Consider the following 10,802-nt stretch of genomic DNA (forward strand, 5'->3'; position numbering starts at 1 on the left):
CAGCTATATAGGTTGAGATTTGCAAAATCACTTCCCTCACTAAATGTCAAAATGATCCACGGGACTAGTGCAGCAACAAAGATAAATCCCTCAACATTACAGATATAATTATGATGTAGACGAAGTGCTGTATAAATGATTATATAATTAGATAAGATAAACAATTAACAAACTAGCCATCCAAAGAGTCAACAGGTATCAAGCCACATTAGATAACACAACAACCACACACACACGCAAAAAACCAAGGAACCAATTTAGCAGCACACCATAAAGCCATCAGGAAAAGATACGCATTTAGAACTATTAGTTTGATACGACATTTTCTAAAATATGCCAGGGCTTCTAAAATAATGACGTTAAAACATGAGATCCATGAACATGGTATATAGGAGCTCGAGGGAGATTGATTCCCAGTTAAAAAACTTTGATTAAGAGCTTTAAGCAAACAATTGGACATTTGGCCTAGTGTTATGACTCTACCTGTGGTGCAAGAGCTAGAAGGTCATTAGCCGATTCTCAGAATGCCCCGCTCTAATTATGAATATGTAAGCCTTATCTATGTGTTGTATTATTTTTGGAACTTGAGGACAACTGGACAACAATATTACTGAAATGTGAAGGTGGTGAACTGTGGCAAGTAAAACTGGAAGCCTGAAACTGATATCACATTAGAGTCTAAATAACACCTGGAGAATAGGTATTCAATCTACCATGAATGAGAAAGAAAATCAGATATTTTCAGAAATTATTTTAAGCTTTAAGGTGAACTTGCCGAAAGCATTCCAGAGCAGCAGAATATGGTCATTAACAACGACAAAATGAAATCAGTGAGACTTGCTAATAACTTTCCATAAGTAAAGCTAGAGAAACAGTCTAAATGAAAAGTAGGAGGGTAGTCTGTTTGGCAATGGCAGTTATAGAAGCACAATTAGTAGCTAGAGATACTAAAATCCCATTTTCTACATAATGCCTGAATATACCAGTCCAAATACCACTGTCAAAGTGTCAAGATATGGGTTCGGGTTAGGTACATGGACGGTTAACAAAATTGACTCTTTTATGATTCTTCATAAAGCAATGGAACATTGGTTAAATTGAATATGGCTGTCATTCTCATTCACTAGACCCTTCACCATATCACTCCATTATGTCTATTAAAGAGTAGAGAAATTATAAGTTGTTAAAACACAAAAAATTCTAGCTAGGCCAGTAGTCATCTACAAATCAAACCCTTGAGTGTTATTCATTGTGTACTACAGGGCAGTTGGTCTAGAGTAGAATATGTTTAAGAAGACAGATAACAACAGGGCAGTTGGTGTAGTGGTATGATTCTCGCTATGGGTGCAAGAGGTCCCGAGTTCTTGGAATGCCCTCATCTATCTATACAGTTATACTTGATGCCTTTCATTCACAAGTGGATTTTCTCTTCTTTTTCCTTTTTAACTTTTATCATCTTTGACTATCCACTTACCTACTGTCAGTCATTACTCATTTAAGTCTTCTGAAATGCTCCAGATGAAAGCATTAATACGAATCTGAACAGAGGATAGTAAATTGATTATGGCCCGTACTATAATGGTTCTGAATAACTTAAACCAGCAACAGCATCCAATTATTTAATTTATACCAGCGAATAATTTAATTAAATGAACATTTCAAGCCAGCTACATGCCCAATCAGCTGTATTATGAATTGCAGCTAGTGGATGAAATCTTACCTCTTGACCAACGGAGTTAGAGGGAAAAACGAGTTCTCTGCGGCGGAGAATATATCAATCGTACATTCTTATTTCCTTTGCCCTCAGAAAATCTGACACAAACAAAACCCTGAAAAAAACACCACCAGACATAAAATAATTATAGATAATAGAAGTACTGATATAGCGTCATATTGGGCATTTGGTCTAGTGGTATGATTCTCGCTTAGGGTGCGAGAGGTCCCGAGTTCAATTCTCGGAATGCCCCTGTGAATTTATTTTGTTTTATATACACTTTCTTTTTGTTTTATAGTACTTTCTAAATAGAGTGAACTATTTAAATGGTACCTGATCTTTATTTTATATCGTTTTTGGTATCCAGTGACAAAAATAATCCTAAGTACCAAATATGTGATTTTTTTTTTCATGGAGGATATTTTTGGAAATTTTAATTAAATAGTAATATGTGATTATTTTTTCTTCCTTTCTTATTTCTCTTTTTCTTCTTTAGTTTCTTCTTCTTTCTTTTTTCTTCTTTTTCTTCTTTCCTTTTTAGTATTTTATCTTCCTTTCTTTTTTCTTTTTTCTCCTTAGTTTATGTTTCTTCTTCCTTCTTTTTTCTTCTTTTTCTTCTTTCTTTTTATTGTTTTATACGTATGTCTAATTACATTCATAATATAAATAAAAAAAAATACATAATTAAATTAGTTATTTAAAGTAATTAAATCAATTGAATATTTTTTATTAAATTATTTTATACTCATTTTAAGGTTGGAACACCTAACTAAAAATATTCAATTTTTTATATCATTATGAATACAATTCACAATGTTAATTTTTTATTAAGGCTATATTGATTATTTACTAAATGTAATAATAATAATAATAATAATAATAATAACAATAATAATTATAATTATTATTATTATTATTATTACATAATATTATGTGATTTATAATTTATATAATTATACTATAATTATTTATTAATTACTATCAGTTTTTAATATTATAACAAGAATATTATTGTAATAATTAAATATAATTATAGTTATAATTATATTTAATTATATTTGAATGATATTAAAAATGAATTAATTATTAATTTATAACATCAAAATAATAATATTAATATTGATTAATAATAATAGTATAGAAAATGAGGTGAATGAGAGAATATATTATAATATCACTTTTGGTACTAATTTTATGTATGTCTAAAATACCCTCTATGACATAAATGAGAAAATATATTTGTTTAAAGGGCATTTTGGGAAGAAAATTGCATCAGATACCAAAAATGTGATTTATAGGTACCAAAAACGATATAAAATAAAGATCAGGTACCATTTACATGCGAAAGTGAAAGATCGGGTACCATTTATCTAGTTCACTCTTCTAAATATTGAGTATTTATTCACAGTACAGCTCTCAGAATTATGCGTAGTAGTGATTTATGCACAAAAACTAATTTCAAAGATGATGTAGTATTAATTAGCTTAAGACTAACTTCACAACGAACTATCCCAATTTAATTCAATGATACGCTTATTCAGGCCTTAAGACTAATAGGAAGTTGAATTTTGATAAGATAAAATACAAAAAAAATTAAATCACGAAGAATGGTATTAACGAATTAATAAAAAAAGAGGTTTATATTTCGCAATTTTGATGAGAAGGTGAGTACAAAGATTGTTTATACTATTACGTACATATACTATTAGGAGTGCCAACCGGACAAATCATATCGGATTGTCAAGCTATTCAATTACATATCATTCGGATTATAAATTGTAAAGCTCCATTGAACCAATCAGGCTCAAAAAGTATGATTTTTTAATTACTCATAAATTCATATTGAAAATTTTCAATATATGATAAGTGAATACACATGTAAATAAGTGTTATCTCAACTCAAAATTATTAACATGTAACTCGTAAAGATACGAGAATACATTTTTTTTCCAAAATAATTATCATTTTTTAATTTTTATATGTAGCCTTTTTCATAATAAGCATACGAGTAAAATTAAAAAAATAATAAGTAGATTTAAAATAGTTTATTAAAATATATTTCATATACATTTCAACAAAACTATTTCACTGATGAACATTTAAAAGTTTTAAAAAATAATGAAAGTTGAAAACTAAATAATGAGAATTAATTTATATCAAGCAAATTCTATGATGTCGGGTCCGAGGAGCACTAGTGTCCTTTCACTCTTAGTGTCACAACATCCTTCCAACCACATGCTGCCACGTAGCAGGTATAAGCAACACAATAACGATATTAAGCAACAAAGGACAACACATGAGAATTATCTTGGATTGCATAAAAGACAGTTTATATTGCATTAAATGCAATTTATTTTTGCATTTTAGTCTATAATGTAAAATAAATTGCATTTAATTCAACAGAAATAGTTTTTTATGCAATCCGCTCATCTAAGTCATCCACTAAGTTTGTTTCTTAATAACATTGTTTTGTTGCTTATATATGTCACGCGGCAGCAGTTGGTTAGAGAATGTTGTGATTCTAATTTGAGTTATTTTTTAAGTACACCCCTATTTCTATCTAATCGTGATTTTTTATTTGGATTATGATTTTTTTTTATTTGGATTGTGATTTTTTTTCATGTTATAAGTTTTTAATTATAATCCTATCAAATTATTGATTATTCAACTAAACTCATGAATTTTGGTTTGAAATGAACTTCATATAACCTATAACCAACTAGAAAAGGTTAAACACGGGTTGAACCTTTGTAGAATAAACTACAGTTGGTATCAAGCAACCAGGGCATTTGGTCTAGTGGTATGATTCTCGCTTCGGGTGCGAGAGGTCCCGAGTTCGATTCTCGGAATGCCCCATTATTTTATACTTTTTTATACTGTTAATTTATAGTAGGATTTTTATTTTTAGTTTTCATTATGTAACTATCTCACTATAAATTGCTTGGTAGATAAAAGGGCTAATTCATGGAAAATACTCAACTGAAAAAGGTCAACCCCCAAAAAGTATTTAGTTGAATTAATCATTTGTAAAAACAATCATATGGGATCAGTGACTTGCTATATTAGTACATTTATCATATTATTTGGAAACAAAAGTACCGAACATAACATTTAGGACCAAAAACTTGATTTGCCAAAAATGAAATTTAATACTGTGTACTTTGTATTATAAAGAATGAAGCTTTCATCTACAAACAAATCACATCTTAACTAAAAATTTGTTTCTCATCACTACAGTATCAGTACAGCATCAAATTTCTAACCTAAAACCTATCACATAGAACACCTATCACATAGAACACCAATCACTACAACTTGCTTTTAATCTGACAAAATAAGAGACCGACGAGTGGCAGTTGGGGCATTTTTATGTACAAGGTAGATCAAACATTCAATTAGTACTAGTTTGAATTTAGTCACCTCTTCTTCTACTCCTAGTTTCCTGCAAAAGTGAGTCGTCGACGATAGATAGACCGGTCACGTCATCCCGATGCCTCTCGTAGCCCTTGAAGACACGCATGTAACGTTCGCTGCACGTTGTCTGCGACCACTCTCAACCTTCCCTGATTTCCATCGCCAGCTGATGATCCATTCGATTCTACGTTTCTCATCACTCTCTGTTTGCATTTTTCCCAGTCGTCGCCACGCAGCCAGCATGCACGGCCTCCGTGGCTGCCCTCCATTCCGAGGAAGGACACAGCGGGGTTTTCGCCAAATGCGTATCTTAATCTGACCGAGACGCAGTAAGGCAACCAGGCAGCGCCACCAGCAGCATTCAGATGGGGTATGTGGGCAGGATCCAGAACCACGGTCAATGCAAAGTCAACCGAGTTATGGGCTCGATCGTAGTGTATATTGCTCTTGGATGCTGATGAACTATCAGAGACCCCTTCCCTATTGTACCCCATGTGATTCTCCAGGCACAGCTCGATACGGGATTTTTGCGTGGGGGCAGCTTCGGCTCCTTGCCCTTGGCCTAATCCTTTCTTCCACGCAATGAGTTTCAAAAACTCTCTCAAGACTGAAATTGGCAACGTCAGAAGAGTAATGAACGAAGCAACCCGAGAAGCATCGTACGGCTCTGATGCAACACGTCGGCTGAAGTAGTCACATATCTCTCCTATTTCTGACTGAGTTAGTTCCTCCTGGGCTGTGGCCGGGTTTTGTTGCTGTTGTTGAGAATGATGAAACCTTTTCACACTGAGAACTTGGAGAAGAAGCTGAACTCTGTGAACGCTGACTGCAAACACATAGCCTCTGCAAAGCCAGTTCCTTATATCAGAAACTAAATAAATAACACAAGACTGCAGAAAAAGAAACATGTTCCATTGTACTCCCTCCGTCCCCTAAAAATAGGAACTTTTGGAATGGCATGGGTTTTAATGCAAAATTGGTAAAGTAAGAGAGATAGAAAGAAAAGTGTGACAGTGGAAAATGGGTCCCACTTCATTAGAGAGAGAGAAATTTTCACAAATAAAAAGTTTCTATTTATAAGGGACGGACCAAAAATGAAAGAATTACTATTTTTAGGGGGAGGAGGAAGTATTTTTTCATGAGTGTCTAAACGCAGGCAAGAGCTTTTGTATGAGTGTCTTACCCAACGAAGAAGCGCAGGGCTGGCTGCTCCTGATCCAAATTCAATAAAGAACCTTCATTATCCTTCAAAATTGACCCAAGGATCTCCTTTAGAAGATCTGGTAATTGTGCAAATAGCCACAGTACTCCAAGATACTTTAGAATGCCTCTCAGGACCTTTTTAAGTGCCACGAGGGGGACCCACCCTCCACCATAACCACCATCATCACCAAGTCCGATAATAGCAGTATTCAATTCCCCCCTAACATGAGCAGGGACCCCAGAACCAGGTGGCCTACGTAATGGGCTACCCACATGTAAATTGGGTGCTCCTGGAAGAGCAGTTCCTATTCGGTTTAGAGCAGCCAGAGCATTTCCGGTTCGAGATATTGCAGCAGCACTTGAGAGGTTGGCCCTATTCCCTGATGCACCTGACAACTGTGGAGCTGAACCTGGATTGGGATTATTTGGATTAGGCAATCCAAGTGCTTGTTGAGCAGCTGGAAAATTAGAATCTATGCCGTTCAATTCTTGAGCAACATGCTCCATAATAAAAGGTCGAAATTGGGGGCATGGAAGGGATCCTCCAATAGGTTGACCAACTTTTGGTGGGGTAGCTGGTTGCAACCAGACTTGATCTCCAGCAAAACACCGCATGTCAACTGCAAATTTTTTGCGATATATAATCCTAATCCAATACGGGCCTCTTAGTACCACAGAAACATCAATAGGCAACAATGAACTAGGAACGATTCCAGGACCGCCTCTGGCCACCGCCGCTGCTGCCGCCGCCAACACAGCTGCTGTATTGTGAGTTCCAATAGGGCCTGATTGAGGGGTCATGCCAGGATTACCTCCAGGGCCAGATGAAGCTTGACTAGCGTTTGCATTTACATTGCTAGGCAGACCCTGAGATGGCACATATCCAGTCTGCTTTGAAGTTGAAGAAATAGAAGCTGTGATGCCAGGGAGTCCAGAAACAGGAGCAGCTCGTGCAGGCCTTGTAGCAGCAGCAAGAGCATGCAATGGTCCAGCGGTCAATCGAATACAATCCAAAAGAGATGCAACTTCACCTCCATTAATGAAGTCTTCGAGAAACTATTCAAAAAAAAAAAACCATATGCTTATGTACTTGTACAGGAAAATACATGAGGAACATACATAAAAATTATACGATTGCAGGGACTAGGGGGCACAAAAAAACAATTCTGCAATTGAGAAACCAAGTTTAACCTACTCATCCATCAAGTTAAGTTATTATTAGTAATTCAAAGAATAAACACACACAGATGCAACACATATTTCTGCATTTATAGTTGGAGAAGAATGTTCAATTTCTTAGATATGACATGACATTTCAGTAAGAATAAGATTGCCACAAGATAAGAATGAAGAGTTGTTAAAACATCAGGAATGTGCCCATAACCAAATCTTTAATATCACGTCCTCCTATAGAATTATGAAACTTCATTTGTATGACTATGAGTCTATGACAAACTATATTTGATATATACTTCCGTGAAGTGAGAACGAGTGATGACAATGTGGAACACAGAGAGTATAATTGAAAATCTGTCCTGTGGGCAACAAGGGAAACAAACCTTAGTATGAGGCCAGAGCTGGTCAGGAGAAACATGCATTCTGCAGCCCTCTATACTAGATTCCCACTCAACAACAAAGCGAGCAATAACTCCTGAGCCAAAACTAAACCACAAACTAGTAAGTCCAACAGCCTCAATTCTAAAAGCTCTTCTCATCTGTTCAGAGAATTTTTCAGAACCCTCTGTTGCAAATTTTGCTCTAGGAGATGATTTGCTATCTAAGCTTGCATTGCTATCATCTATCTTGTCAGCTGTCCTTGAACCAAGTAGTTTTCGCATTCCAAGAGCAAAAGTCCTAGCATTAGACAGTCTTTGTACATCAGCCACCAACTTTTTAATACTATCAGCCTCCACAGAGTTGTAACTCAATACAACACCTTCTGAATCATAATGAATATGAGAATCCACATCAGATGTATTAGCTATTCGAACACCAGAACCCCATGGAGTAGTATTGCTCCCTTTCTGAAGCTCCCACAAGTCCTTATAGTGAGGGTCAATAATCTTGACATCCCAGTACATGCTTCCAGGTCTGCCCAGCCTCAAACATATGTACTGCCATGTGTCACCTCTAGAAAAAGGAAGGCGGAACCACAAGTTTGAAGATGCACTTCTCAGACCCACCTCTTCAACATAGGGGATGTCAAGTGCCTCCATCTGACTGGTCAATCGAGCATGTTTTATACACAATGAACAATGCCTTACTATGTGAAGAAGAGCAGAGACATAAATACTAGGAGATGATTTGCCCTTATTTGCTTCAGCTATAAGATTTGCAAAACTGTGTCTTCCAGTTTTATTAGGATGGTCACAAGATATTGTTGACTGTGTGAGAGGAAGTTGAGCTTGTGGAACTTCCTTGATTTTCCTTCTCTTGCTGGATGATTCATTCATTTCTAGAGAATGGAGCATGGGAAGAGATTTTAACATATCCAACACAGTGCGCTTTCGAGGCCTGCCATCTTGTTTGGTAACATTTTCTTGATTTGAGTTGTCGAAAACAGAAGAATCCAGTGAGGAAGCTGAGAACAGGGGAAGAGGCAAGCATTAAAAATATGATTAAGAGTACAAGAGGGTTATTGCAGTTAAAGATTAAAAGCAATAAAAAATGATATGGATCAACCCTTACCTGAGTGAGAAGCGGCCCATGGCTTAGATCCAGAGACAGAAAAGCTACCAGAATGTGGTGACCTGAGAGCAGCCAAATCTTGATCTGATTTTGAAGCTGTTAATTTCTTGATAGCTTGGCTTTTGGTCGGTAGCGAATTGGTAGACCCACGATGCGTTGACCTTTTAAAATTGCTCATTGCATTTTGTGATGCTTGTCCTTCCCAGTTAGGGGATGACATGGAAGGTTTTATGCTGTGAATATTCACAGTACCCGGACCAAAATTGGATGAAGAGATCAGAGCAGATGTGGAAGAGGAGCTCTGTCCATTTGACCCTTTCTCAAGCTCAAAAACTTCGTCGACAATAGAGGAAAAACTAATGGGGTCATTAGACCGAAGCAATGAGCCATCCAAGCTTGAGTTAGAAGAAATACCATGTTCAGAAGTCTCATTAGCATTAACTTCATTAGGAATTGATAGCATCTTTCTACGGTCAAGAAGGCTCGAATTGAGTTCATCTTCACACATGTGCATCCGACTAATGTCCAGGTTTTTTACTCGAATAACTTTGCTGATGTCACCAAATGGCTCAGCTTTCCCTGATGATTCAGACTGAACTTCAATCAACTTGGGACAGGGTCTAAATTCCTTATCAAGCTGCATCAACAAGAAATAAGAATCCCCACACTCGGGGAATCCCATGAACAAAGAATTTGAGTCTTCTGCTAGGTTTTTAGGTAATTTTGCTGCTGTAAAACCATGTTCAAATACCTGCAAGAAGATATGGGCACACCTAATTAGTTTCCTCAAATAGATAATACTTAATGGAAAATATGCCTATTGGGTGTCCAACCTCTTGTGTAGACAAAGTGAAATAGCTACTACTACTATTTTACCCTTGTTTCATATATTTAGACATGCAACATCTTAGTTTTTTACCTACATGGGCCCACACTGTGTGTCATTTGCTAAAAGTGGCATCAGATGAATTTCAATTCCCATGTCAAGTGTTTCATCACTCTTATACTGTAATGGCTATAACATAGATACCTAAATATTAGGCATCAGTAGTACGGAAATGGAGAAGTGCATTTGTATAACTATGTGTATCTTACAGTTCATTTTTCTGACTGCGTTCACAATTTAGCATCACTATAACTTCTTTTGGGATAGCAATATGACAATATCACAATTCAACTTAAACATACTTAAAAATAATACATACCTCAAGACCCAAGAATCTCCCAATGCATGCAAATAAATGTAGAATACTATTCCTCCTTAAGTTGATAAACGCCTTGGCTGCAGTAATACTTCCCTGATTCAGTCCTTCTTCACACTCTAGCAGAGTTTTCAATGAGATGATATTTTTTGAGGAACGAAGAAGAAAACGTCCATTCCTATAAGGTGAAAGGGAAAATAGTCTTTAGTCTTTATTAGTATCCTTATTTGAAGATTATGTCATAGTATAAGATCATTTTTGGAGCTAATTGTATCAAAACTAAATGAGTTTGTTAAATAAGGTTCTATTTTCCAGCCCCTAGAATAAGATAGATCCACCTGTCCTGAAGAAAACCTTATCAGATCCTCACACATTACAGTTGAGTTCATAAGATTCTTTAATAACTTCACCAAAAACTTAAAGAGATCTCAAAACATCTTACGTACAGACTCATTAATTGAGCTATCCAATAACCTATCTGAGCACCACATTTATATATCTGAAACATAATAGTATGAATTATGATTAGCACTTCAGATGCACACACACTAAGAAGAAAACAAAGAATTCTCACCGTATAC

At 35.8% G+C, this 10,802-nt stretch overlaps 2 protein-coding genes and 2 non-coding genes across 4 annotated transcripts in view; 2 read left to right on the forward strand and 2 right to left on the reverse strand.

Moving 5' to 3' along the window:
* Positions 1-1,796, reverse strand: part of LOC125221817 (LIM domain-containing protein WLIM1-like) — an 11,684-nt gene extending 9,888 nt beyond the window's left edge. The window contains exon 1 of the mRNA XM_048124085.1: positions 1,721-1,796. The gene's annotated coding sequence lies outside the window, so the exon portion shown is untranslated. The remainder of the gene's footprint in view (positions 1-1,720) is intronic.
* A 99-nt stretch (positions 1,797-1,895) lies between these two features.
* Positions 1,896-1,967, forward strand: TRNAP-AGG. The gene has a single exon. It is a non-coding gene; the product is annotated as a tRNA-Pro (tRNA).
* A 2,530-nt stretch (positions 1,968-4,497) lies between these two features.
* TRNAP-CGG lies at positions 4,498-4,569 on the forward strand. The gene has a single exon. It is a non-coding gene; the product is annotated as a tRNA-Pro (tRNA).
* Positions 4,570-4,854: 285 nt separating this feature from the next.
* LOC125221245 (mediator of RNA polymerase II transcription subunit 14-like) lies at positions 4,855-10,595 on the reverse strand. The gene is made up of 6 exons (XM_048123370.1): positions 10,576-10,595; positions 10,225-10,399; positions 9,020-9,770; positions 7,891-8,912; positions 6,312-7,387; positions 4,855-5,971 (listed from the first exon to the last, which is right to left on the reverse strand). The coding sequence occupies exons 1-6, from the start codon at positions 10,593-10,595 to the stop codon at positions 5,197-5,199; spliced, it is 3,819 nt and encodes a 1,272-aa protein (XP_047979327.1). The 3' UTR covers positions 4,855-5,196.
* Positions 10,596-10,802: the final 207 nt, after the last annotated feature.

This window comes from Salvia hispanica, chromosome 4 (genome assembly GCF_023119035.1).
Source record: "Salvia hispanica cultivar TCC Black 2014 chromosome 4, UniMelb_Shisp_WGS_1.0, whole genome shotgun sequence".
NCBI lineage: Eukaryota > Viridiplantae > Streptophyta > Magnoliopsida > Lamiales > Lamiaceae > Salvia > Salvia hispanica.

Excerpts from the sequence above, each read along its gene's own strand:
- LOC125221245 (XM_048123370.1), bottom strand. The coding sequence starts at position 10,595 with ATGTGTGAGGATCTGATAAG. Across the intron at positions 9,771-10,224 it reads GGAGATTCTTGGGTCTTGAG|GTATTTGAACATGGTTTTAC; the intron begins GTATGTATTATT and ends ATCTTCTTGCAG. Across the intron at positions 7,388-7,890 it reads AGCTCTGGCCTCATACTAAG|TTTCTCGAAGACTTCATTAA; the intron begins GTTTGTTTCCCT and ends TTTTTTGAATAG.